The sequence below is a fragment of the Oculina patagonica genome, chromosome 8 (assembly GCF_052425735.1).
Source record: "Oculina patagonica isolate OP01 chromosome 8, crgOcupat, whole genome shotgun sequence".
In the NCBI taxonomy this organism is placed as follows: Eukaryota; Metazoa; Cnidaria; class Anthozoa; order Scleractinia; family Oculinidae; genus Oculina; species Oculina patagonica.
The window spans coordinates 27,343,118-27,371,051 of record NC_135765.1 but is presented as its reverse complement, the minus strand read 5'-3'; the positions used below and the strand labels follow the sequence as shown (position 1 = coordinate 27,371,051).

General features: G+C 38.4%; 4 protein-coding genes across 14 annotated transcripts in view; 2 read left to right on the top strand and 2 right to left on the bottom strand.

Moving 5' to 3' along the window:
• LOC144663763 (uncharacterized) overlaps positions 1-27,934 on the top strand; it is a 190,850-nt gene that overhangs the window by 143,547 nt on the left and 19,369 nt on the right. The gene's annotated exons all lie outside the window — the stretch shown is intronic.
• LOC144663764 (uncharacterized) lies at positions 202-27,793 on the bottom strand. 4 transcript variants are annotated; one of them, XM_078524827.1, is made up of 4 exons: positions 27,699-27,793; positions 25,090-25,122; positions 666-1,367; positions 202-240 (listed from the first exon to the last, which is right to left on the bottom strand). In XM_078524827.1, exons 1-3 carry the CDS (start codon positions 27,750-27,752, stop codon positions 750-752), a joined length of 705 nt encoding a protein of 234 aa, XP_078380953.1. In that variant the 5' UTR covers positions 27,753-27,793; the 3' UTR covers positions 202-240; positions 666-749. The 4 variants fall into 4 exon arrangements, with proteins under 4 accessions (XP_078380953.1, XP_078380954.1, XP_078380951.1 ...); XM_078524828.1 differs by lacking the exons at positions 202-240; positions 25,090-25,122; positions 27,699-27,793 and adding exons at positions 2,807-2,839; positions 3,636-3,730; positions 4,401-4,451 and having other exon boundaries at positions 250-1,367; XM_078524825.1 differs by lacking the exons at positions 202-240; positions 666-1,367 and adding an exon at positions 24,005-24,905 and having other exon boundaries at positions 27,699-27,780.
• Positions 250-16,674, bottom strand: LOC144663765 (uncharacterized). Of its 6 annotated transcripts, none has more exons than XR_013572657.1 (4): positions 12,378-13,615; positions 11,578-11,610; positions 10,596-11,410; positions 250-340 (listed from the first exon to the last, which is right to left on the bottom strand). XR_013572657.1 is itself a non-coding variant. In XM_078524831.1 (3 exons), exons 1-3 carry the CDS (start codon positions 16,281-16,283, stop codon positions 10,796-10,798), a joined length of 681 nt encoding a protein of 226 aa, XP_078380957.1. In that variant the 5' UTR covers positions 16,284-16,674; the 3' UTR covers positions 10,247-10,795. The 6 variants fall into 6 exon arrangements, 4 of the variants coding, with proteins under 4 accessions (XP_078380957.1, XP_078380955.1, XP_078380958.1 ...); XR_013572658.1 differs by having other exon boundaries at positions 250-350; positions 10,615-11,410; XM_078524831.1 differs by lacking the exons at positions 250-340; positions 12,378-13,615 and adding an exon at positions 16,251-16,674 and having other exon boundaries at positions 10,247-11,410.
• On the top strand, positions 19,844-23,556 carry LOC144663731 (integrase/recombinase xerD homolog). 3 transcript variants are annotated; one of them, XM_078524775.1, is made up of 3 exons: positions 19,844-19,999; positions 21,422-21,964; positions 22,306-22,439. In XM_078524775.1, the coding sequence occupies exons 1-3, from the start codon at positions 19,983-19,985 to the stop codon at positions 22,331-22,333; spliced, it is 588 nt and encodes a 195-aa protein (XP_078380901.1). In that variant the 5' UTR covers positions 19,844-19,982; the 3' UTR covers positions 22,334-22,439. The 3 variants fall into 3 exon arrangements, with proteins under 3 accessions (XP_078380901.1, XP_078380899.1, XP_078380900.1); XM_078524773.1 differs by lacking the exons at positions 19,844-19,999; positions 21,422-21,964 and adding an exon at positions 20,006-20,252 and having other exon boundaries at positions 22,306-23,556; XM_078524774.1 differs by lacking the exon at positions 19,844-19,999 and having other exon boundaries at positions 20,262-21,964.

Genomic DNA, 27,934 nt, shown 5'->3' with positions numbered 1-27,934 from the left:
AGTCTGAATAACAAAAAATTAAGCGACTTTTATGAACCATTCACGAAACTCATCAAGGCGCAAAACTTAAGGAAAGCAGGAGATACGGATATAACTCGTGTAAGGCGGTAAAGAAAAGACAAAATTTGGGGATGCAGTCAGTGTGAATAACTTTTTATCATTTCAGATGTAGAAAATTTGGTTAACTGCTCTAATTGTCAATGACATTAGTACAGATGGGTAATGAAAATTTATCAACAACTCCACATGTTTCCCAACACCTTTTTTATTTCAGCAAGCAAAGATTACATAAATTCCATTATTATAAACCATCATACTGAATTTGTTTCACAGTTTATCCCTTAAAACACCTGCATTGAATTCAAATCTTTTGTGACTGTTCATCCTTCACAGGGTAGCAAAGGGGGTGTCGTGATCCCGTTTCACGCACAAATTTTAACCAAATTCACGCGTCACGTTTACTTGAAACAGCAGAATTCACGAATCCCGTATTTTTTCTAGCTATTTTCACGCGTCACGGTATAATTTTTACCCTATTTTCACGCGTCACAGACAAATTTTTGCCCTTTTCACGTGTCACGTATAAACCCTTTGCTACCCTCCCTTCAGTTTATCAGTTTTAGTTTTAAATTTTACTACCAATAAGTAATTCCCTTTATTGCTACATTAATCCTTATTTGCTTACATGCTGAGCTGCCTTATTGTAAGACCTTGCATTTAGCGTTTTTCTGAAAAGTTCCTTTTCCACGCTAAGCATCTTGCAAGACAGTGACTTCAACGTACTTGATCCCAACCCTCTCTCCTTTGTCCTGTTTATAGACTTCAAGTGTGAGGCCTTTGTTCAGCATCAGTCGGTTGCTGTAGACAGCAGTCTTCAAGAAGCCTCCATCATGCGCAGTGAAGCACGATCCCCAGTGTTCGTCCAACTTGAGGGTGATGGCAAACTGACCGGGGTAGTATTTGTCACTTGGTCTGGGCGATGAATGGCTGATATATCTTCTTCCAGTCAGAGTCGTACCAGAGGTACCCTCGTACCCAAAACATGGTGCATGGCTGCCGTATTCGCCTTTTTCATGCGTATCGAATCCGATGAAGCTTACTCCATCTGACACACCATAGGAAATGTCGCTGTCCTGTGTTGTTCCGATACTGACGTCATGTGAAAACACGATTTTTACGGTCAGCGGGGCGGAATACTGCAAAATACCAGCAGGAATCATGGGAACTTTAAGTAGGGCGGCGTAAGAAGCTGATGAGCCTGCGTTAAATGTGAGCTGTTCAGTGGTTGTTGAACGAAAACTGTCCATGTAGGACGCATGCGCCTCCAGCCAGTTAGGGGTCATGGTCTGATGGTAAATCACTTTCTCCTAAAAAAATCAATGTTAACAGAAACAGTAACATTTGCAAATGCTAAAAATAAATACACCTTATTCGATGGTTTAACATATAATACGCGCGGATATTTTGCGAGTTGCGTAGTATTTTTTCGAGCCCCGTAGGGGCTAGGAAAAATACGAGCAATGAGCAAAATGTCCGCTCGTATTATATGTTAAACCATCGAATAAGGGATTTATTATTCCACTTAAAACATAGAGGGCAAAATTACTGAATGCTGATTGGCTGGGACAGAGGGCATTTTTCCTTAATTTTGGTAATTGCCCCGGGCAAAATTACTAGATCCTGATTGGACAAACAGGAAAATTGCTCGTTTCTGATTGGCTGATCGCGCTGCACTTCGTTGGCTTCAAGACGGCGGGATTTTGAGCAGAATTTTCAAACACAGCGCTCGCTTTAATTGGACATCGATCTTTTCCAAATTTGACTTCAGTTTCCGCAGATATGTGATGAAAATGGAATGGAAACGGGGTGATAGCTTGAAACGAAGATCCGAAAGCTGAAAGAGAAGATTATTACAGTTGAAAACGGTACAAAAATTGGATCAGACACTTGCGAGTGTGCGACGATTCAAAATCATTCATAGCGGCCGGCAAATGACATCTCCGTTTCACTTCTGTCATCTCTAAGACTCATCACCAGCAACCCAGGATATAAATGAGGACATACATAGTTTTTTCTGTGAAAGAAGGTCACATGTACCGGACAAATTACTTCTACAAGTTTGTTTGGGGTCGTCGTTTGCTGTTATCTATGTCGAGGACTGACATGTGAAGCCGCTCGTAGACGGAAAGCTTCAAAACGTGCAAACAGGTGAATAAAATTAAGCTTACGTTTATATTGAGTGTTCGCTTGTTCAGTTGTTAATAGCTTTTTATTATTTTCACGACTTTCATACATTTCATTGCATACAATTGTCAGCGTTATTCTCTTCGAACGCCAAGATTTGCTCGATTATGAGGAACGTTTTCGTTTTGCAAGCCAAATTATTAAGCTTCGCGCTGCACCGATAAGTTATTATAACATCGACAATTTTCAGAAAATTTTGCCCTCTATGTCATAAACAAGTTTTTCGCGACTCTGGCAATTTCTACAACTTCTGAAAACACGCGTGATATTAATCCTTAATTTTACTCGGCCCCATGCGATTACCTATACTAATTTTTCCACTTTGTTTGGGCCAGTATTCCGTAAGTTTGTCCGCCCGTATTTTTGCCCTGTTCTACTGTGTAATAACGTGGCATATTTTGCGCGTTCTTTTGCCCTAATATGGTAAAATGGCGCAATAGTGGAATAATAAGTGGTATTACTCACTGTATCCTAGGCTTGACGTGATGAGAAAATATCAAGTATTAAAAAGGCTGTGTGTATTTATTCCAAGGTAGTTTGTGGTGAAAACCACGTGGCTTACCCGGCCTTTAAAGAGGTTTGCTGAATACGCTGACTGGAACAAAAACGAGAATCAAAATTGTGTGATTAGAGCCATTACCAAATAAATTTAATATTAAAAAATATTCCACCGCTTTACAATGATTTTACAAAATATAATGTCATATAATGCCTTGAATATTCAGATGTCACTATTTTATTAAACGACAGGCAAATTAAACTGCTGTTAGTTTATCCTAGGACATTAAACACGATAAATAACAAAGAAATTGAACTGTTACTTCCTTGAATGTCGTGTTTGCAGAGGCGGCAGAGCGTTTCGGATCATGGGGGAGCTAAGACTGCCCTCAAAATACTCGGCTGGTTTTAATATTTGGAGCAACTTTTTGTTTTTTAAGCAGTTTCTAGACCGAAGTTTTCCAAAGATCCTCCGATTGTTGTTCGAAGGCCATACGAACGTTTTCGATCGTTTTTCGAACATTTCAGAAGATAAACGAAGTTTCCCAAAGACTTCCAAACTCACTCACATAACGGAATATCTTAACAAACCAATTTTATGCTGCGCTTGCGTTATTTTCGGCACCAAAACGCGGGGGTTCCAGCCACCCCCCCCCCCCTCCAATTTTCGTTTGGGAAGGGGTGGGGTTACAGCCCCCTGCCCCCCCCCCCTTCCCCTGCTCCACCGCCAATGATTTGTGTGGTAGCTTTTCAGACATTTTGTGGAAATCGATGGCCTTTACCATTTTATAACACAAATTTGTCATAACTGACTGAGGATGCAAATCATTACTCACTTAGATAATTTATCTAGCGGCCTTGTAGCATCAAACTTCAAATGAAAATTGTCTTACCGGGCTGAGCAAGGCAATCACACAAAGAATTGTCAGAGGAAAGAACTTCATCTTGATTTCTCAAATTCGGCTGTGACAAAAACGCGGAGTGCGGGCTATGAAAAAAAAATATAAAAAGAATAAAATTTAAAAAATGAATAAACGAACATTTAAAACATCGATTAGTTGATGTAAGCAATTTGACATTAAAAACAATCATTTCCACAGCTCCGCCAAAAGCGAACAGTTCAGTTCGCGGTCTTTTTATCGATTCAAAATGATAGATTCAACTCATACCGTAATTCCATATGACTAGCTAGTAGCTCTAGTTTCACGAAAAAGTAATAAATAGACAGTCTTTTGCTGTTTTACCTAAACAATTTAACAAATCACGACTCACAAAGTTTATCAGATAACCTAACTTTTTTTCGTAATCAAATACGATTTCTAAGACTTCTAATTCTCAACTGTCCACGCTCAAGAAAAGAACTATTCTACAAACTAATCTGCAAAAAGGACTCAACATTTGAGTCTTTTTAAAGTTTGCCCCGCATTAGCTCTCGCAGTAGGGCATTTTGTCCGCAGTTTCCACATTTTCACGGCGGCAGCTTTTACGGGAAAATGGGTTGTTTAGATGTCGAAAGTACTTATTTTTCGATTACTCAGCGATTGTTTCAAAAGATGGGACAAAAAAGGCTAGATCGTGAAACACAAGAGAAGATCGAATGTTAGACTACACACAAACCACAACCACAAGATTACATGGGCAACTTTTGCAATACCTACCAGTTCGCTTGTTCGCTGTTAGAAGACGAGTGAGCTTATCGTTGGAAAGGGAGCAATGTTATACGCTAGAACGTTTTTTTTAGATGCGTATTTGTCCATTAGGAAATGAAGACATCTATTCTTCTTTTAATTTGCTTTTACGTTTTGTTTTCTTAGCGTTTTAGACTAATGGCATATAATTATGTCTAAGTGTGATTTACTGTCTGAACAAACAAAAGCGATTGCCCACTTTACATCAAACGGAAGTGTTAAACCTTCTCTGTTAAAAGAAACAAATTCAGTTTTTTTTTACTTTCTTTGCTTTAAAACTAGCTTTGGAAATTTCTCATAATTTCTGAAAAATGCAAAACGAACTTTGCCATCTATGGAAAATTAGGTATCGTGACGGCAGCCATAATTTGAGCGAAAAATTAAACAGCCAGGACTTATATTTTTGACAACTTTGAGAACATGGTGCCTGTGTTTATAGAGCTGGAATGCACCTGAAAAATTGCTTTTTACGATGACTTTAAAAATCAGTTTGCGTGTATAAACCTGAATATTAAATTATCCACTTCTAATAATTTTTAAAACCAGATAAGACTTAAGTTTGCTTTGTCGTGTTCTTTTTTCTCGATTTTGGAATCAAATATGACATTGCCTTTTTAGTAAAAACAATTTTTCAGATCTTTTCTTATCAGGTCAACATTCCCTCCATGCTTGCATTCATATTATTTTATTTTTCTAATAAGCAGAAATAAAGATTTTTAATTTGTTAGAATGGTTTGTTCAGTCAGATATGTTTGTGAAATATTATCTTTTCACTTCACTGATAAAGTGCACGAATTCAGCTGCAGCTTGTCACATCCAATCAATTTATTTGTGAATATCATTATCTGTGCACGTACTCACTAGCTCATTGATTCCCTTAGTGAATAATACAATAACTGTCGATTATTTTAGATTGCACCAAGAGACGTTATACCTGTTATTTCTTTCCTATTAAGAAAGTGAAATGTTCTTTTCTATTGTATGTACGGTTGTTTGCTAGTGAAAACACTGAAAGGTAATTGAAAAAGTTTCGTTTGCAAATAATTCCATCATTTCTGTGAATATCGATACGAGCAAGTGATACATGCACCGATATCTTCAGTCTTTGTACTGCATAAATTTTAAACATAACTTGATTAGAGCTAGCAAGCAGGACTAAGTATGTATATCGAGTACAGAATATTTTGCCTGTCTTGTTAGGAACAAAGTGCAAGCACTTCTAGACATCTAGTTAGACTGATTTGATAATTTTTGTTTTAGATCTCAATCACTCTTAATCTATAGCCATCAGCTGCTTCAATTTATCCACTAATGTTTGAGTGCTTGCTGATTGATGTGTTTGTTTTGCACAAATAAACCTAAATTGGCCCTTTATCGTTTATTTGTTAAGAGTTCGGTAACTAAAGACGCGTGTTGACAAAATTTGGCGAACGTTTGTTTTAGCTGTGGCTAAAAGACTTAAGTTTGCTCTGTTATGTTTTTTCTTCGATTTTGGAATCCAATATGACATTGCCTTTTTAGTAAAAAACTTTTTCAGATCTTTTTTTACAAGAAAACCATCAGGCCAACATGCGTGCATTCGTATTATTTTATTTTTTGATTAGCAGGAATAAAGATTTGTTAAAATGGCCTATTCAGTCACAGTATGTTTGTCAAATGTCATCTTTTCACTTAACTAATGTGGTGTATAGATTCAGCTGCATTTTGTCACGTCCAAATCCTTTATTTGTGAATATTAATCTGTGCACGTCCTCACCAGCTAATTGCCTCAGTGAATAATAAAATACCTGTAGATTTTAGATCGCAACAACAGACGTTATACAGTATTTGATGTTTTCTCCCGTTAAGATAACAAAATGTTCCTCTTGCCTGTATGACACAAAGGCGATTGTCTGCAAATGAAAAGACTGATCGATAATTGATTAAGTTTCGTTTAACAATTCCATCTCTTCTATATAAATATCGATATGAGCAAATGATACATGCACCGATATCTTCAGTCTTTGTACTGTATAACTTTTTAAAACATAACTTGATTAGAAAGTAGGACTGACTATGTATATCGAATACAGAATATTGTATATGTCTTGTTTGGAACAAAGTACAAGCACCTCTAGTTAGCTTTGGAAAATTATTTTTTGGATCTCAATCACTGTCGATCTATAGCCATCAGCTGCTTCAATTTATCTAAAATGTTTGAGTGCTTGCTGACTGATGTGTTTGTTTGCACATCAATACAAATAGACCTAAAGTGGCCTAGCTGTTATCTTTCATTTGTTAAGAGTCAGGTCACTAAAGACGCGTGTTGAAAACTTTGGCCAACGTTTGTTTAAGCCGTAGCTTTGTTTATTAAAGAAACAAAGACTTCAATTCTTCTTTTTTTAAACTTGTTTGCCACGTTTCGATTTATCAGCATTTTACAGGGATGCATTAACGTCTAACTTGTGATTCAACCTTATAAAACATATATTTAAATCAAATGGATAGTGTTAAGCCATCTTTGTAAAAAAAAGCGTCATTCTAAAGAACAATTTCTTTATGCGTGCGACAACTGATTATTCAAATTTCTTATTATTCCTATAAAATATAAATTACAAATATATGCAATATATCAAACTGAAGAAAAACAATCAAAACATGACGCCTGTGCTTATAAAGCTTATGAAAATGCTTTTGACGATGAGAATGAAGACAGGCTTTGTGTATAAACCTTAATTAATCTAGCACCGTTTGATTTTTAATACCAGATGAAACTTAAGGTAATTCCCTAGAAATAGAACTGCTCATAGATTTCCAACCAAACTTTGCCAGTTGGTTGTTTACCTAAAGGGAAGTTAAATTTTGAAATAGAAGAGGGGGGTCACCGTATTCGTTTAGGAGCAGGGAGACCTTGTATTTAACATTTAATTTCTTATATTTCCTTTGCAAGTACTGTTGAAAGTACACGTTTTCAGTGATAATGTATTATTCTGCCATAGAAATTGATCTGTATTCATTTTATAGAAAGAATTTGATCGCTACTTTCGAACTAAGAGAAAAAAATGATAGGTCACCGAACTCGTTTACGAGAAAACGATGATTTCTCTCTCTCGCGAGCCAAGCCGCATAGAAAAAAGCCGCCATTTTGTTTATGTGCGCGTGCTAATTACGCATAAAATTCTGCGCAGCAAGCTTAAGGATGCGCAATGCAATACTAGGGAATCACCTTAAATTACCTCATCGCACCTTTAGAATCATGTATGATTCTTTTTAGAAAAAAAGAAAACGCTTTCGGATCATTTTCCTACAAGATTACCGTCAGGCCAACTTGCGTGCATGCAGTTTTCTTATATATTAGTATGAATATTGATTTGTTAGAATGGTTTGTTTAGCCACATTTGTTTGTGAAATATCATTTTTTCACTGATGTGGTGCATTAATTTAGCAGCAGCTTGTCGCATCCTATCCAATCCCTTTACTTATGAACATGAATCTGTGCACGTGTTCAGCAAGTTAGCTAACTGAATTATTTTTCTCAGTGAATAAGACAATACCTGTAGATTTTAGATTACCGCAAAGGACTTTCTTTCCTGTTAAGAGGCTACAATGTTCTTATAGATCTAGTAAAAGCAACTGATGTTGATATATTTGTGTTTAGATTTTGGAATCAGAATTTTTTGACTACGAAATACATAACCAAGTATGTATTTCGTATCGTTAGAAAATCGCAGAAGTGCGGTAATATAAAGGTCGACTAAATTCAACTCTAACAATCTATTAAAATTTTCTATACTTAAAGCTCGTTGACCAAACAAGCCACGAGCTTAAATTCCTGCCAGAAGCCTTTCCGATGCTTGCTAAATCGAAGTAACTGGCCGATTGTCCATCAGATGAGAACCGTAAAAAAGCATCCGACAGTTCTGTAAACATTATAAAATGCCTGGAAACCTTTTCAAACCTACCAAGTTGCGTTTTCAAACAGCACGGTTTTGTGTCAAAATTCCTTTCACATGAATTTCAAGGCACTGTAATACCTTTACATTGATTTTTGCTGCTGTGTCGTGCTGTGCATTAGAGAATTGTTGTTGGGATTGGAAGCTACTCCGCGACTCATGGATTAAGGAACGAGGTATATACGTGTGTAACGCACTTATTCCAAGAACGAGGTATACCTGAACGAGGTTTATATACATGAACAGCGCGCTTGTTTCGGCTCATGGCTTATATTCCTGTATGACGCGCTCATTTCGTGATATGGAGTGAAGAATGAGGTATCTTCATGTGCCGCACACTTGTTTCAAGAACGAGGTATATTCATGTATGACGCGCTCATGTCGTGACATGGAGTGAAGAATGAGGTATCTTCATGTGCCGCGCACTTGTTTCAAGAACGAGGTATATACACATGAACAGCACGCTTGTTTCGACTCATGGATTAAAGAACTAGGCTCATACGTGTGGCGCTTGTTTAAAAAAACGTAGTATACACCCATGAACAGCTCGCTTGTCTTGGCTCAAAGATTACAAAGCGAGGTATATATTTATGTGTAACGCGCTCGATTCGACTCATGGATTACAGAACGAAGTATATTCATGAGTACCGCGCTTGTTTCGGCTGTTGGTTAATGAGATGCATTTTTCCAGTCAACAGGCTAGTTCAGTTCGAGTTGACAATAATTTTGTCCAGTCAACACAACTTGTCCATTCGCACAACTTGTAAAACGTATTTTCTACTCGTATCAAGTCGACAGTATTAGACATGAGTGATTGGTTGTATTTGTTAGCGGAGTTAGATCACAAAAGACGCATTTTGAAAAATTTCGCCAACGTTTGTTTTAGACCGCGTGGCTTTGTTCATTAAGGGAACAAATACTTCTATCTTTTTTGATTTGTTTGTCAGCGTTTTGATTTCTCAGCGTTTTGCTGGGACACAATGACGTCTAAGAGTTAACAACTGATCATTCAAACTTCTCATTATTCCTGAAAAATATAAAATTTGAATATATGCAGTATATCGAACTGACGAAAAACAATCAAGAAACTTTAATACATTTAAGAAAAATTGGCTACTGCCATAAGTCGGACAATAAATTAAGCTGTCAGGACGCTACACGTCCCTTCTAGAACGTATCCCGTCAGTGTAAACAAGACATGATTTTGTCGTTGCTACTCGTCGCTGTGACATGTCCATGTTCCCGCGTGTGAAGGCTTACACGGAGCGGAGACTGGGGAGCACTCTCGCGCGCGTAGTACGCGTTTGCCCTCTTCGCTCGCGGGGAGCACGTCATCTCGCGCGCGTGTAGTATGCGTTCCGCTCTCTTCGCTCGCTGATTTGCAGAATGTGAACGTTTGTTCTGCTAGCTGATTATACTTGAGAAAAGAGGGTGTTTCAGGTTTGTGTGTGATAGTTTTTTTTCTCCTCTTTACCAGACTGGAACCTTTTTTCTTCAACGCATAGTATTTTTAGAGCAATTCCTTGCTTCAAATATCCTATACGCGCTTTTTGTCAGCTAAATTTTAAAAATCATTAAGAATTTCTCCCTTTAAAAGGCTATCCTTGCAATGAAGTCGCAAGTTTTATTTCTCCATTATTTTTAATCGAATTCGATGCGACCTGGATGCGAGAACGATCTAGAAGAAATAAAAAAAATTACCGGAAATAAGTGCCCAATAACTTAAGCAGAAGGTAGGAACCATTTAAAAAAACGTAGACGTACTGAAATTTAAAGCAACCGACCTTTTTAGATACCAAAACAAATTTTGCTCATTGTTTTGCTGCAAAAATGAAAACAGCAAAAAGACACAAACGGTTGTGTAATCTGTTCTGTATGGTAAGAGAAAATGAAGCAACTTTTATAAACCTAAGGAAAGCAGGAGATACGGACGTAACTTATGTTAGGCGATAAAGAAAAAGCTAAAATTTCGGAGTCCAACTATTTTGAATAACGTAAAAAAACTGGCCAACTCCATTATTATTATTTTCCTTTAATATGGAAAGGGTAATTTCTTCTAAAAGAAAGACTAATTTTATTGTTAAGGATTCTGTTTTGTCGAGGAGGAACTTTATCAACAGTATAACAATTCCACATATTTCCCATCACCATTTTTTTTTACTCCAGCAAGCGAAGATTTCATACATTCCATCGTTATCAGTCATCAAGTTTAATAATACTAAATTTGATTTACAATTTATCCCTTAAAACACCTTCATTGAATTCAAATTTCTTGTGACTGTTTATCCTTCAGTTTATCAGTTTCAATTTTAATTTAACCACCAATAAGTAATTTATAATTCCCTTTACTTGCTACCCGTATTTGCTTACATGCTGAGCTGCTTTATTGTTAAGACCTTGTATTTCTCTTTACTGACAAGTTCTTTTTTCGCGCTAAGCATCTTGCACGAGAGTGACTTCAATGTACTTGATTCCAACCTTCTCGTTGTTGCCCTGTTTATAGACCTCAAGAGTGAGGCCTTTGTTGAGCATCAGTCGGTTGTTGTAGACAGCGGTCTTCACGAAGCCTCCGTCATGCGCAGTGTAGCACGAGCCCCAGCGTTCGTCCAACTTGAGGGTGAAGACAAACTGACCGGGGTAGAAAGAATCACTTGGTCTGGGCGAGGAATGGCCGATGGTCGTTACTCCAGACAGAGTCTTTCCAGAGGTACCCTGGTACCCGTAACATGGCGCAAAGCCGCCGTAATTAGCTTTATCATCCGTATTGAACCCGACAAAGCTTACTCCATCTGACAGACCATAGGAAATATCGCTGTCGTGTGATGTTCCAATACTGACGTCATGTGAAACCACGATTTTTACGGTCAGATGGGCGGAGTATTGCAAAATACCAGCAGGAATCATGGGAACTTTCAGAAGAGCGGCGTTACTAACTGAGCCTGCTGCGTTGAATGTGAGCTGTTCAGTGTTTTTTGAATGAGCACTGTCTATGTAGGACGCATGCTGCTCCAGCCAAGTAGGGGTCATCGTCTGATGGTAAATCACCTCCTGGAAAACGAAATTGTAAACAAAACTGTTAGCATTAATATTGGCAAATCGCAAAACTCGTGTACTGAATCCTCGGCTTAACACGTACGTGTATTATGAGATAATATCAAGTATTAAATGAAAACATATTTTTACGTAGTTTGTGGCTGATAAAAATTGTGACTAACCTGTCCTTTGAAAAGGCATCTTGAATACGCTGACTGTAATAAAAAGCAAAGAATTTAAACTATATCATTCGATCCATCATTGTTGAAATTAAATATAATTTAACTTTTTCCCCGCTTTACGGCAATTTTACAAATTACAATGCCGCATAATGCTTAGCAGATTTAAATTTTGCTATTTTGTTAAAAAACGCGCAAGTTAAACTACTTTAAGTTGATCTTTAGAAGTTAAAAACATGCTGAATAACAGCAAAAAATTTAACTGTTACTTCTCGGGATGTTTTAATAGTCTTCAGTGGTTTTTCTTTTCATAAATATCTTCTTTCAGTTTACAAAGTTTTCATGATTCAAATGTAAACTATTTTTCTGAGTCTATAAAATTCATGATTGGATGCCCGAACTACCTTTTACAGTTATTTGCTTTGTTTTGGCCAAATTCACTGTTATCTTTTCTGCTAGAAGAAGAGTTCGGAACGAATTTTCGAGCAATTCTCAGTTAATGGACATTTTTTTTCCATCTCCATCAAACCTAAGATTGCGTTTGTTAAAGCCAAGTGAATGAGCCACTTGTACGAAAATTCAATTATGCGTGTAACAGATTGTATTCAGTGGTAGCGTATATACGTAAAACAATAACTTTTAAAACATTTAGCGAAGAACGGATACATGTCTTACTAGGTTTTTTGCACAATTTTGTCAATTTTATCATCACCAGCTATCACCTTTGCTGAATTCAGGACTCATAGTCTTTTAAGTTTTTATTTAGCTTTATAGCATAAAACTTCAAAAGCAAATTGTCTTACCGGGCTGAGTAACGCAACCAGGCACAAAATTGTCAGAGAAAAGCACTTCATCATGATTTCTGCGTTCTTGAAAAGCACAAAACCTCACGAACTGCTAGTTCTCTCGATAAAGTCGCAGAATGGTATGACGCAGTCCCTAACTTCCTTGACTAATTTATTGAAATATCGAACACGAACTTTTTCGATCCGCAAGTTTGTTTACAAATGCGTCAGTTGAAGCAACAGCGCAATCGATCAGTTTTCAGCATATAGCGTTTTGCTTTTTCCTTACAAACGGTGAATCTATTTTTACCTCTTCTTTCTAAATTATTTCAGAAAGGGTAAACTATCACTCGTTTTGTTTTCAACTCTCTCTTAACGACTGCACACTCTTAAGCGACAACTTCCTGTATAGAAACGACGACTTTGTAAATAAGAGTTTTGTTTCTTAAGTCACCTTTCTCTCAAAAGCGACCACTGCTCAAATATCTTAAGTGACTGCGACTACTTTTGAGGCCAGAAATTTGACAAATCCTCTCGCACAAGCAATCGAGCATTCTGGATTTCACGAAGAAGCTATAAAACGCAACGAGGATTAGGTGTACAGTGTTCCATTTGTGACATTGAAATTGGAAGTTTTATTTGGGTGAACTGATTTCAAATGATTAAACAATGAACACATTTCGAAGGGCAAACGTCAGAAACATGCATGCTTAATTAAAAAAAAACTGCAAAACTGTACCTACAAAGATTTTTTCTCAAAAGGACTTTCGTATATTTCTTTAATTTTAATTGATAAGGCAGAAGTGGTTGTGTTCGTCCTTTGCTACGATAACACAAGCGAAATCAGCATATTATGTCTTCAGTTAAAATCAGTGTTTTGACTACTAAAATTAGAACGCAGATTATTAGAGAAGTGTTGTTATTTTATTTAAACGTCGATTCATCTCGTCAGCGAATAAGAAAATCGTCACTCTAAGGAGTTTACCTTTACAGTCTGGCGAGTTTTAGGTGGGTATGTGCCTCAGCGGTGTGGAAATTCGCTATAAAAGCGTAATAAATAAATAAACAAACAAACATGTTGGAACGGTTAGCGCAAATTTTCGAACGAGTTACATCATAGTTTAACAGTAGAGGGGACTGGTCCCCTCTTCTAACTATGATTACATGAAGCCCTTGGCGTTTAAATGGTTAGAAAAAATCTCGAACAAACGATTAAATAATTTCAAAGGTAAACAAAATCGAACAGATGACTTAAAGCGTTTCCCGCCGAAGCAAATATTTCCAATTGAAACAGTGAAGCAATTGCTTCAAAACGTAACAAAAGGGCGCATTACTAAACAGCGAAGCACCGAAACGAACCACTGCCGAAATGCTAAAACACTGAAACAAAAGGTATAGAAATCCATGTCGTACTTTTCTTTTCTGTGTTTAGTCCTAGATGTCCAAGATGACGGGAAAAATTTGAGTGGTATAAACATGTTTGTGTAATTGTATTGGCTGCATGGAAAAAAGAAGGCACGGTGCACCAAATTGCATTGGATTTATGAATACAATTTGCAATCTTAATTTTATTTTACGCTGTGTTAATGACTAAATTGACCGTAAAGAATCGAGGCCTCCTCGACCACAACAAAGATTACGGCTTCAACCGATTTGTAGGGCGATTTCGCCCCCAACTAATCGCAATCACAGTGTGTCTAGCTAAATTCATTATAACGCGAAATAGCAAAAACGTATAGGAGTTTACATGAGAATTAACGGAACGTATCTATGGCTAAAAATGTAATCGTAAGCCTTACCTTGCTTCCATTGAGTATTACTTTCGTTTTTGTGGTGTGTTACGCCGTTTTAGAGCGTTGGCGATGCCATTAATAATAGATGGTGTAACGCCACGGCAGTTAAACAGACAAGGACGTTTACACAAGGATATCGGTTTTGGTACGCCAGTTTTAGTCTTGGTGTATGCAATGAAAACCAAGACTCTAACAACCAAAGATCACAAAAACGCGAAGAGAAAGACTCCCTAAGTTTCTCGCCGAGAATAACAAATTGTATTCAAACCTCTAATGAAATTTAGTGCCTTAGCTATCCAATACACACTGTATATACGTTTATACAAGCATGTTTACTCGGAGCGCACATTTCTGTCATTTAATTAAAACTGAGCGACCTGATACTTTATTCTCCACATTCAGTTGAGTGTGCTTCCTTTTCGGTCGGTGCGAGCCGTGATTTTTAAAATACAAGAAAATAAAAAGCCGGCTGTTTGATTTCGATCTTTTGTTTCGTTGTTTCAATTCGTTTTGGTGTTTTAGTGATGTCCTCCCAAAGAATACTATGTAGCAGCACTTAAACGATTAATTAAACAAACTTCCAAGCTTAATTCTAAAGAAGTGGTCAAAAGCTAGACAATATCTTTAAGTCCTACAAATAATTACCTACGGTTGAGAAGGTTGGTCACCCCCAAGGAAAGCGTAGCAGGTACCCTTAGGTGACCTGGCGAAGAACAGTGCGGAAGAAATTGTTGTAGCGTGGCCTCGCAATCGTAACAGCCAGAGAACAAGGAGAGGGCCGGCTGCCCTGCATGACGGAAGCCCCATGTGCCACCAGGCACTCTGGTCCTAAAGAAAAAAAAAAGCGTTGAGAAGGTTGGTAACATGTGGACACAAAAATGAGGGCTTTCAAAGGGTGACAAAGCGACGCGGCCTTGAATCGTTGCGACACAGGAATTTCTAAACAGCTACAAGCGACCTGACTACAACACGTACTGAAATGCGACAGTGAAACAACAAACACTAAAAAATTTTTTTAACAAGATTCTGTTATCAGTGTCACAGTGTTATTTTAGAGGATGTAGAAGCATAGAGAGGAAATTTACCTTCATTGCGAAAACCGACAGCGATGACGGGAAAAAATTTGAGCGGTATAAACACTGTTTGTATAATTGTATCGCCTACATGGAAAGAAAGAAGGAACCAAATTTGCTATGAATACAATTTGCTATCTTAATTTAGTTTACGTTGTGTTGATGACTAAAATAACCGTAAACAATCGAGGCCTCCTCGACCACAACATAGATTTGGTCCTTTATAGGATTTGTAGGATGATTTTCGTCCCAAGTAATTGCAATTTCAGTGTGTCTGGCTAACTTAATTATAATGCAAAATAGCAAAAATGTTTAGAAGTTTACACGGGAATTTAACGAAACGCATTTGTGGGCTTAAAACTGTAAAAATGTTATCGTAAACCTTACCTTGCTTCCATTGCGTAATACCTTCGTTTTTGTGGTGTGTTACGCTGTTTTAGAGCGCTGGCGATACCATAATAATAGTTCGTGTAACGAGACAGCAGTTAAACAGACAAGGAAGTATACATCAGAATATTGGCTTAGGTACGCCAGTTTCAATCTTGGTGTATCAAAAACGAAGACTCTAACAGCCAAAGACCACTAGAACGCGAAGAGAAAGACTCTCTAAGATTCTTGCCGAAACTATCAAATTGTATTTAAACCTCTAATGAAATTTAGTGCCTTAGCTATCCTATACGCACTGTACATGTATATGTTTAGACAAGCATGTTTACTCGGAGCGCACATTTATGTCATTTTAGACTGAGCGACCTGATACTTTAATCCCCATTCAGTTGAGCGTGCTTCATTTTCGGCCGCTGAAAGTCGCAATTTAATACCAGACAAAAAAAAAACCCCGTTGTTTGATTTCGATCTTTTGTTTCGGTGTTTCAATTCGTTGTCAATGGTGTTTTAGTGTGTCCTCTCAGAGAATACTGTGTAGCGGCACTTAAATGATTAATTATGCAAACTTCCAAGCTTTAATTCTAAAGAAGTGGTCAAAAGCTAGACATTACCTTCAAGTCCTACAAATAACTACCTACGGTTGAAAAGGTTGGATGGTGCAGAAGTAACATGTAGACAAAACACGATCGGATCTATGCATGTCTGAGGCCTTCCGAAGGGTAAAAAAGCAACGCGGCCCTGATCATAAAACGCGGCGACACAGGAATTTCTAAACAGCAACAAGCGACATAATTGCGGGCACAAGAAAGGCCCGCAACCCTAATCTTGACAGTGACCAGCGGATTGCGTATTACGCGTGCGCGCCACGTTTATAAAGGCTATCTGCAAACCGAAAGTTGAAAATTTTGTTCTTCCACTAAGAACGATCGGAATGCAAAAAATGTGTCAATCACGACAGTTTGTCGTAACACCGGAAGAGAAAAATCTTGTCTCCAAGAGCGATAAGAATGCGAAAAATCAACAGTTTGTCACATTAGATCGAGGCTTCTGTATTGCAGACATTACGTTTTGCAGACGTTGTTTTATAGGTGTTGCTTTTGAGAAGATCTGCTGTGATTGTATCACAGATGAACTACGGCAAAGCGAATGATTCCAACAACGGTTATTCTCGATAAATTCCTTATAACACTGACAACAAAGCGAGTTTGCCGACGGAGGAAAATCGCATCTCAATTCACACCGCGTGCTCGACTACACTTCGCAAAACTGTCCATCAAAAAAACAACTCTGATTGGTTCGCGGCAATAGGAAACGATAAAAAACATTCGTGACTTAAGCGTGACGCGTTACTCGACCTTACTCGGAATAATTTTCTTTTGTCCAGTGATTTAAAAACACTTCCCTCCCAGTACCTTCTCTTAACTGCATCGAGGCCCGCACTTTCTAACCTGTGGTTACCACTAGTTACAACATATAAATGCGACAGCGACACATAAAACACTAAAAAATGACAGCGACATGATTGAAAGTTGTACATTTTGTTAAAGAATGGCAATTAAATCTACGGTGAATACAGCGAACGGGTTCGCCGCCGTTGGTCAATTTTTGTCCAGCTTGAAGGAATTTTTGTCCAGCCTGTAGGTAACAGCGAACCTGTGTACTGTTACACCCGTAACAGCACACAGGTTCAGCAGGTTCGCAGCCTTAATTTTTTTTTCCAGCTTGTAGGCACTTGAAGGGACGAGAGGGCCCTTCTTCAATTCTGAGACTGGGACCGAGTGTCACGATCGCCGAGTGCATCTTCGTGCAATTGTCGGCATTTAGAACAAAATGACAGATTACTCGTTATGTTATGTGTTTTGTTAACGACTTCTCGAACGATTTCAATGAAATTAATTTATTCTCTCTAGTTTTACACTGCTAAACAACTCTTAATTATAGAGAGGACCCCTCCTGGTTGGTAAGACACCCAAGGTAGGTTGCTAATATTAACTACTTTGTTGTTGTTTCTGTTTCCTGGAGAAAATTAGGGACCCTCTGATTTATCTCCCCTGTGGCATAAACCAGAGGTTAGAGGACTTTAATTTTAGTCTTTGTTGACTAAATATTTTTGTATTTGAACCAGAATTGCAAACTGAAAACTACTTGTTTTTCCAGTAACTTTATATGCAATAATGTCTCAGATTTTATTGCATAACAAAGTTAATCTATTTAGAAAAATATTTTTTTTTGGTGGGGAGAGTGGAGGAATACTGGGGTATTTGACTGCATCCCCCGTCCTTCCGACATTTATTTATAATCTAGCAGGAAGTCAATATCCTGCCAACTGAAAACATGAGTTCCACTAGGAACTCAGCACCAAACTAAGAGTGACATGATTATCTAGCACGAGGTCACAGGGACGGCGGAGCCGGGGGGGCTGGGGGGTAGCCCCCCCACTTTTCCGAAAAAATAAAGACTTACTAAGAGAAGAGTCTCTTAAACTCTCCCCCCCCCCCCCCCCCCACTTCAAGTCACTAGTCAGCCCCCCCACCTGGAAAAATGCTCCGCCGTCCCTGGGGCAATATGTTGCCTTCAGATAACATGCCAGTGTCAGCTCAAAACCCAAGTAAGAGATGATAATCAAGCTTGAAGTTAATATGCTGCCCTTTGATAATATGAGTTCCATAAGGAACTCACCAGGCAAGTAAGACATACTAAATCTAGCTCGAAGTGAGTTTGTTGTACTCAGAAAACGAGAGTTTCTTAAGGGATTCGATCACCCATAAGAAACTCAGCACCTAAGGTAGACATGATAATCTAGCACGAGGTCAATATGCTGCCGTCGGATGACATGAGTTCTATAAGGAAGTCACCTCCCAAGTAAGACAGAATAATCTATCACGACGACAATATCCTGTCAAAAGATAACAAGAGTTCCATAAGGAACTCACCGCCCAAGTAAGACAGAATCATCTATCACGACGAAAATATCCTGTCAAAAGATAACAAGAGTTCCATAAGGAACTCACCGCCCAAGTAAGACAGAATCATCTATCACGACGAAAATATCCTGTCAAAAGATAACAAGACTTCCATAAGGAACTCACCTCCCAAGTAAGACAGAATCATCTATCACGACGAAAATATCCTGTCAAAAGATAACAAGAGTTCCATAAGGAACTCACCGCCCAAGTAAGACAGAATCATCTATCACGACGAAAATATCCTGTCAAAAGATAACAAGAGTTCCATAAGGAACTCACCATCCAAGTAAGACAGAATAATATAGCATGAGGTCAATATGCTTCTCTCAGATAACATGAGTTTAATAAAGAACTCAGCCCCCACGGTAGACATGATAATCTAGCACGAATTCAATATGCTGCCCTCAGATAACAAGAGTTCCATAAGAAACTCACCTTCCAAGTAAAACAAAGTTAATATCCTACCATCCGATAAGAACGAAACACGAGTGATGCGTGCGGAATGGGCCACTTTTGTCTGGAGTGCAGACTTCACTTTTAGCTTTATGTCGAAAATATTTGTAATATTTGATAAACTCGAGAAATGATATAGGTAGCATGTTAGCCAGTGAAGAGCGATAAAAAAATTTGGCGAGCGCAGACTGGGGAGCACGCCATCTCGCGCGCGTGTAGTACGCCTTCAGTTTCGTTCACTGATTGGCAGAATGTGAACGTTTGTACTGCTACCTGATAAAACCTGAGGTAGCAAGGGTTCTACGTTTTTTTTTTTGATGGCTTTTTTTTTCTTCTCTTTGCCAGTCTAGAACCTTTTTGTCCAACTTACTGTATTTTATTTTTTAGAGTAGCTTTTCAAATGTCCTATACCCGCTTTTGTCAGCCCCGGGTATTAATCTTTTAGCAAGGCCCTGCTTGGAAGGTCGATTAACATTTTTGTTTCATCTTTTCATTCTAATTAAATTCGATGCGACCTGCATGCGACTGTTTGTTAGTTTATTGTTTAAACAGGAAATAACTGTCCCAGACGTAAAGCAGAGTATAAAAATATCTGCGGTACGTAGTTTAGCAGATATTTGCTTTCTGCACGATCTGTATTTCATATTCTCATTGTGTTTTTCACAATGAGGTGTTTCAGGTTACGTCATAGCTGTTAATTGCGTTTCATATAAATACGCCGTTGTCAGTTTGTGTTCTTCCTTCGGGTCTAAAGACGCCACACGATACACCACTACTTTTTATTTTTATGTTGTGGATATTAGGATATTATTTTAATGTTCGTTCTTTATTGCCTTTTTTGTTTTCAGTGTGGGGATTATGGTCATTTGAGTGCCTCCTGCACGAAAACCGCGGACACTTCAAAAAGCAACGCTCGCCGTGATTGACTAGATGGCGGTTCATTGATTACAGATGATGCTGAAGCTCAAGTTGAGTGTGATTTAATGCATTTATTGTCTTGTAGTAGCGATGAATTCAGTGTTAAGGGTGGTAGCAATGGCATTAAGGGTCGCTTGAAGTCCTCACTTAACTTCTGGGTTGAAACTTTAGACGCACCAGATTTTGTGCTTGACATGATTAGGCGCGGTTACAGGTTACCATTTGCGGAGTACCCTGCACAGTGTTGCTTAAAGAACAATAGATCGGCTCTTCAGCATCCAGAATTTGTGGCCGAAGCAATAAGTGAGATTCTTAGTAATGGTTGTATTGTTGAGCATGAAGTTCCTCCGTTCTGCGTGAACCCTCTAACAGTAGCCGAAGGAAAGAAGTTGCGCTTGGTTATTGATCTTAGGCATGTCAACAACTATTTAGTTAAACCTAAATTCAAATACGAAGACCTCCGCTCGCTTTCTCAAGTTCTAGACGAACGGCACTGGTTTTTCACTTGGGACCTCAAGTCAGGCTACCATCATGTTGACATTTGTCTTGACCACCAAAAGTATCTCGGGTTTGCTTGGCCTTTTTCCAGCGTTGTCAGATATTTTACTTTTACAGTTCTTCCTTTCGGCCTTAGTAGTGCCTGCTTTTGTTTTACTAAGTTAATGCGCCCGTTAGTTAAGCGTTGGCGTTCTATGGGGCACAACAGTTTCATTTATCTAGACGATGGTTTTGGAAGTCTACCTGACAATTGTTCCGCCTCAGCAGCTAGCTTAATTCAACGCAAAGAGCTTTCTTCTTCCGGTCTTCTTTGTAATGAGGAAAAGTCACATTGGTCCCCTATGCAAATTGGCGAATGGCTTGGTTTCGTCATCGATACTATTTCAATGTCTTTCCAAATTCCCGAAAAGAAAGTCTCCAAGCTTAAGGGCTTGCTAGATTCTGCAATTCAGGCCGGGTATTCTTCATTCCGCGAGTTGGCTAGAATAGCGGGTTCTATCATATCAGTTGCATTAGCAGTCGGCCCAATTGCTCGTCTTCTGACCAGGCAGATGTACTTCGCCATAGAAACCAGGTCTGCGTGGGACAGCGTAATTCATTTTCCTCCCAGTCTACAGCAAGAGCTAAAATTTTGGTACTGCAACATCGATTGCCTGAACGGTTATTCTATTAGCAACACATACTGTTGTGTTTTCCGACGCAAGTGACGTAGCTTTTGGGGGATATTCAGCAACTCTAGACGGCACCGTTGTAAGGGGCATGTGGGAAACTGAGGATATCGGCCAGAGCTCGACGTTCCGCGAACTGAAAGCCATTTATTATGTGCTGCTTTCTTACGTTGCTCAATTGAAACACAAGAGAGTCAAGATATTTACCGATAATCAAGGCGCCGCCAGAATAGTTGCTATTGGAAGCTCCAAAATTTATCTTCAGGCAATTGCTATGGACATTTTTAACCTCTGTCTTTCCAACAGCATCGTCCTAGAAGCGCAGTGGATCCCAAGGTCGCTTAATGAAAAAGCAGATCTTCTCAGTCGATATGTCGACAAGGATGACTGGTCCGTCAATCCTTCTGTATTCCAAGTTATTGACGCCAAATGGGGCCCGCACACGATTGATCGCTTCGCTTCCTACTACAACGCCCAGCTTCCAAGGTTCAACTCTAAATTTGCCTCCCCTGGCTGCAGCGGCGTTGATGCTTTCGCTCAAGATTGGCGAAACGAGAACAACTGGATCTGCCCTCCAGTGAGCGCCATTGTGCCTTCTGTTAGAGCTCTCTCTTCCTGCTCTGGTTACGGTACTTTGATCGTTCCGCAATGGCCTTCAGCCTATTTCTGGCCTTTTTTGCACGACAGCCCTTCCCAGTTCAAGTCTTTCGTTAGGGATGTGTTTGAGCTTCCATGTATAGAAGACCTCTTGTTGGAAGGTCCTGGCCAGAAACAAATTTTTGGGTCGCATCCCTCGGCCTTCAGCGGTTGCCCCAAATTCAAAATGTTAGCTTTGAGGGTAGATTTTAGGTGAGCTCTGTCTTGCATATTTATTTTCCACTAGGTAGCTTATCTCTAAGCGCTACGCTGATCGCGTTGTTTTGATTTGTGTTTTTTGCCTGATTTGGCAGCGTCATTTTGGCGCGTAGTTTGTTCTCCGATTGTTTTATGCCATGTTTGCTATTTGTTTGTGTTTTGCCTGATTTGGCAGCATCACTTGGGTGCGAAGCTCGGCCTCCGTATTGATATTTTTTAGTACAAGTTGTGTTTTCGAAGGATAATTGGCTGTGTTTTATGCTTCTTGCTATTTTTATTTTCTGTATATTACGTTGTTATACGTCTTTCTTGCTTACTTATATTTTCTTTTTTAGATGTTCTACAATCCGGGATTTGGCTTGAAGCAAATTCTTTGTCCGACCCATCTTTGCGTAGGATTGTTCCAGGCCTTCTTGACTTGCAGTTAGAGTCCAAGGCTCCCTCCACCTTGCAGAAATACAGATCAGGCTGGCTGAAGTGGCGTGACTGGGCAGCTTCTAAGATCGGGGTTCAAGTTATTCCCGCAAAGCCTCTACATATTGCGCTCTTTATTAGTGAGCTTACAAATAATTCAGTTAAGAATAATACGGGGATATCTCCAATAGAGTCGGTAGTTTACAGTATTAGATGGGGTCATAATCTAGCTGGGATTGAAAAATGCCCTACTAGTTACCCCCTTGTTAAGTCATCCTTAGAGGGTGCTAGAAGGAAACTTGCTCGCCCCGTTCAGCCCAAAGAGCCTTTATCTGTTGACACGGTCCTGAGGATCGCTGGTCATTATATTTGTAGTAGTTCACTCGCTGTTATTCGTTTTCTTTTCATCCTTTTAGTTGGCTTCGCCGGGTTTTTTCGTATGGATGAGATTCGTAATTTGTCAGTCAAGGATGTCTCTATTTGCAGCGAATACATGTCGGTTTTCATTCCGAAACGCAAAAATGATCAGTATAGGGAAGGGCATACGTCCTTATTAGCCAGGTCTTATAAGGCTACTTGCCCAGTAGCTATTACCGAGAGGTTACTCAAGCTTCTTCCTTCGTCCAGTGAGTCATCTGCTCCCCTTGTTAGACGTATTGTTAAATCTAAGTCTAAGGAGTATTTTCATGCATCTAAAGGAGTTTCGTACACAACTCTTAGGCAGGAGTTTAGGAAATATGTTAGTCCTTTTGTTGATGACATTACTAATTATGGCACGCATAGTATCAAGTCTGGTGCCGCTTCGAATCCTGCGTGTAGGAGTGTTTCTGGTGATCTTTTGGACATGCATGCCGGCTGGAAATGTGCTTCCACTAAAAGCCGATATATTAAACACACTGTTAGTGATCGCTTGAAAGTTTCTAAATCTATTGCTCTTTAGTTTCGCTTATCGTTTGTTTACAATATATTTGTTAGTTAGTAGTCTTGGCGGGGGACTTAAGTCGTGCCTGGCCCGCTCCAGATTTCCTATCCATTTTTTCCCACAGGGTTTTTTAGGTTAGGTTTTTTCTGGCCACCCTGGCACGGCTTACTCTAGTTTGTATTCTCGTTAGTTTTCTCATTTTGTAGGAGTTTATTGTTAAAGTATTGCTTCAATAAAGTGGTGTTATGGCGTTGCACACTACCCATAATCCAATATTCTCAGTAAATTGCTGTGTTTTGTTGACGTTCTAAGTTAGTGCAGAAGGTGGATTCATTTAAAAGAAGTGTAGACGCGTTATCCGCCCTTCAAAGCAGCCGCCCTTTTAAGATATCAAAACAAATTTCTTTATTGTTTTGTTGCAAAAAGAAAAACAGCAAAACGAAGCAAACAGGTAACTTCTACTGTTTCAGTCTGAATGACAAGAAAAATTAAGCGACTCTTATGAACCATTCATGAAACTAATCAGGCGCATACGGATATAACTCGTGGAAGGTGGTAAAGAAAACGACAAAATTTTGGAATCCTGTCAATGTGAATAACTTCTTATCATTTCTGATGTGGAAAATTTTGCTAACTTCTCTATTATTTTCCGCCCTAAGTACGGATGGGTAATGAAAATTTATCAACAACTCCGCATGTTTCCCAACACCTTTTTTTTATTTCAGCAAGCAAAGATTACATAAATCCCATTATTATAAACCATCATACTGAATTTGTTTCACAATTTATCCCTTAAAACACCTGCATTGAATTCAAATCTCTTGTGACTGTTCATCCTTCAGTTTATCTGTTTCAGTTTTAATTTTAACCACCAATAAGTAATTCCCTTTATTGCTATATTATCCTTATTTGCTTACATGCTGAGCTGCCTTATTGTTAGACCTTGCATTTAGCGTTTTTCTGAAAAGTTCCTTTTCCACGCTAAGCATCTTGTATGACAGTGACTTCAATGTACTTAATCCCAACCCTCTCGCCGGTGTTCTGTTTATAGACCTCAAGAGTGAGTCCTTTGTTGAGCATCAGACGGTTGTTGTAGACAGCGGTCTTCACGAATCCTCCGTCATGCGCAGTGTAGCACGAGCCCCAGTGTTCATCCAACTTGAGGGTGATGACAAATTGACCGGGGTAGTATCTGTCGCTTGGTCTGGGAGAGGAATGGCTGATGTATCTTCTTCCAGTCAGAGTCATACCAGAGGTACCCTCGTACCCAAAACATGGTGTATGGTCGCCGTAATTGCCTTTGTCATGTATATCGAACCCGACAAATCTTACTCCATCTGACACACCATAGGAAATGTCGCTGTCATGTGTTGTTCCAATACTGACGTCATGCGAAACTACGATTTTTACGGTCAGCGGGGCGGAATATTTCAACGAACCAGCAGGAATCATGGGAACTTTCAGGAGGGCGGCATAAGAAAATGATGAGCCTGCGTTGAATGTGAGCTGTTCAGTGGTTTTTGAATGAGCACTGTCTATGTAGGACGCATGCGCCTCCAACCAAGTTGGGGTCATGGTCTGATGGTAAATCACTTTCTCCTACAAAACAAATTTGTAAACAAAATCAGTAGCATTAGCATTTGCTAATATAATGCTAAAAATAATTAACAAAATACAAAGCGCAACATGCCACTGAATACTCTTATGTAATGGGAACATATCAAGAATAAAAAAATTGTGAATATATTTAACGTTGTTTGTGGCTGAAAACCACGTGACCTACCTGTCCTTTGAAGAGGCTTGCTGAATACGCTGACTGAAATAAAAACAAAGAATTAAACTCTAGTTATACAATGATGAGTATTTTTACAGTAAACTTTCAAATACAAACCACATAATACCTAGAAAATTCAAATAAAACTATTTTGTTAAATGGCGCGCAAATTAAACTGCTTCAAGTTGATCCTAAAACATTAAACATGCTGGATAACAATGGAAATTTAACTGCTACTTCTCAGAAAGCTTAAAAAATAACATTGTCCTAATCTTAGTTTGAACTTTGTTGATTGATGCCAGCTAAGCTTTCATGGATTTTCATGCTCTTTTTCTTTCAATTTTGATGTTTCAAATGTAAGTTTTGAAATGGAGGTTTTCATGTTTCAAATGTAAAATAATTACAGGGTAAGCCTGTAAAACTCATGCTTGGATAAGCGAGCTATTTTTCACAATTGTTGTTATCTTTAAGTTTAAAAAGCAAAAGGGATTGGTTTGAATTTTTAAACTGTGAAAATGTTTTTTTTTTTTACGTTCGTGGGGCGTAATATTGCGATTGTTTGCGCTGGGTGAATAAACCACTTGTACAAAAATTCAGTTCTGCTTGTAGCAAATTTTCTTGGGTAACGTACAAAAACAGTTTTTGAACCGTTTTAGTGCATAACTGACTGAACTGATACATGGTTTATTATTTTGTGACCAAATTTTGTCATAACTGATGCAAATCATGTCTCAAATCAATTCTTGATCCAGCTTTATTCCACGAAACTTTCAACTTAAACGCAAATATTGTCTTACCGGGTTAAGTAATGCAATCAGGCACAGAATTGTCAAAAGAAAGAACTTCGTCATTATTTCTTCGATTCGTGAAAAGCAAAAAACCTCAAGAACTGAGCTGCTTGCACTCGCGATTAAGTCACATATGGCGCAGTCATTAACTTCCTTAATTAATTCAGTTATGAAAATATCTAACACGAACTTTCTCGAACCACAGAATTGTTTACACTTTATTAAGACAGTTTGAACAAAAACAGCAATCCACAACAGTTATTCAATTAAGACCAATTTGGTGCGTTTTGCTTTTATCTTAAAACAGTCATTCTGTTTCTTCAAATTTGGCTGTAAGAAATTCTCACATAAACGGTAATTTACCTTTCGTACTTTTTCAATCTTACGCCGTGCTCGCCGCGACCGCAAATGTTTATGCAAGGAAAACTAGTCTATTATGTCTTGAAATCAATGCATGTTTGTCTACCCAGATTTAAACATGTTGAATGTAGATTATCTTTATTGAGATAGGTTTTTTTTAAACCTAGCTTCATGTTATTAGCTGATAAAAAATAGTTGTTCAGAATTTTGCCTTGTATAACGTTAAGAAGACATTCATACGTTTTTTTGATGCGTGATGAATCATAATTAAAACTTCTTAGTCATACGTGTCGACTAATTAATCGCTCGAGCGAAACACAATACTGAGATAATAACAAAACCTTTGCCTGAAATGTCTAAAATAGCACGGCAGTAAAAAGAAATACTTCCTGAAAAGGCTTCATAGGATATGTGTAATAGCTTGATAAGGTAGAGGAAAAGTAATCGGCATATTGAATGTCTATGGTTCCTTGTACCCTCAATATTTTTTTTTTGTTTTCCTTTATAAACTTTTTGTTAAGAACTTGCAGGCTAAAACAAGCTTGAGACCAGACGAACATTTTAGCGCCCTTATATTTGCGCTTTGTCTCAATGTGGTAGAGTGCGGGGCCCAGGTAAAAAGAAGAATTAGCAAGCCTTACAGTATACAGGTTGGACAGACATTGGTTAAAATTCTTAGAACTCTCTAAAAATGAACATACCCAGGCTGAGACTTTGGTAGAGAATGTCTTTTTACTGCCCACTTGTTAATCAATAACCTCTGAATACACCTTTAATAAGCCCGAGTAAATCTACACAAAAATGGAACCCTTAAGTGTTTAAAACATTATAACTTTTCGTTGAAAACAAAGCTGCAAAAACGTCTTCTCAGTATAACTTAATACAGCCTACAATGTTTTTCAAGATACTTTAAGTAAAATCGCCTTTTCTTGTGAAACAAAGTAATTTGATTTTTGCAATTTACTTTCTATCGAATTCATTTAAGGTTTCAAATTTTCGCCTGTTCAAATTTCTAATACGTAAATTTATATTCGTGGGTGAATCTGTACTTGAAATGTATGTTTGGATGCTCTTTCCAGCTTTTCTGCCTTTCACAGTTCTTGCGTTTGTTCTGGTCATAAAATGTCAATTCCTCTGTGCGTCCAGAGTAAAGGATCGTAGCAAATTGTCGAACTTATTTTCATTTGAATTTTTTGGTCTACGAGCGCTAACTCTAAGATTCTGTTTGCATGCGCTCAGTGCCTCAACCACTTGAATCAGTAAAATTAAGTTCTGTGTGTAGCAAATTGTCGTGACCAAGGTACGCAAAAGATTTTCAAAAATTTCAGTGGAAAACGACGGTTTAACGGTTTGTAAAATAATTATATTTTTGTCATAACTGATGCTAATCATTTCTCACTTTATAGATTATTTATCTGCTTTAATTTGCAACATTAAATTTCAAATGAAAATTTAAAAAAGTGGTCTTACCGGGCTGAGAGATGCAACCAAACACAGAATTGTCAGAGGAAAGATCTTCATCATGATTTCTGCGATTCTTGAAAAACACAAAATCTCTACGAACTGCTATTACCCGTAATTAAGACACAAAATAAAATAACGCAGCGCCCCACTTCTTTAATTAATTAATTTATTGAAATATCGAACACGAACTTTTTCGATCCGCAGATTGTTTACACTTAACTGCGACAGTTTGAACAAAAGAA

Coding starts and splice junctions, on each gene's coding strand:
- LOC144663731 (XM_078524773.1), top strand. CDS start 20,015: ATGCATTTATTGTCTTGTAGTAGCGATGAATTCAGTGTTAAGGGTGGT. Junction 20,253..22,305: donor ATTTGTGGCCGAAGCAATAA/GTGAGATTCTTA, acceptor TTTCTTTTTTAG/ATGTTCTACAATCCGGGATT.
- LOC144663765 (XM_078524829.1), bottom strand. CDS start 12,431: ATGATGAAGTGCTTTTCTCTGACAATTTTGTGCCTGGTTGCGTTACTC. Junction 11,611..12,377: donor TGGTTGCGTTACTCAGCCCG/GTAAGACAATTT, acceptor TTTTTATTACAG/TCAGCGTATTCAAGATGCCT. Junction 11,411..11,577: donor GATGCCTTTTCAAAGGACAG/GTTAGTCACAAT, acceptor TTCGTTTTCCAG/GAGGTGATTTACCATCAGAC.
- LOC144663764 (XM_078524827.1), bottom strand. CDS start 27,752: ATGATGAAGATCTTTCCTCTGACAATTCTGTGTTTGGTTGCATCTCTC. Junction 25,123..27,698: donor TGGTTGCATCTCTCAGCCCG/GTAAGACCACTT, acceptor TTTTTATTTCAG/TCAGCGTATTCAGCAAGCCT. Junction 1,368..25,089: donor CAAGCCTCTTCAAAGGACAG/GTAGGTCACGTG, acceptor TGATTTTTTTAG/GAGAAAGTGATTTACCATCA.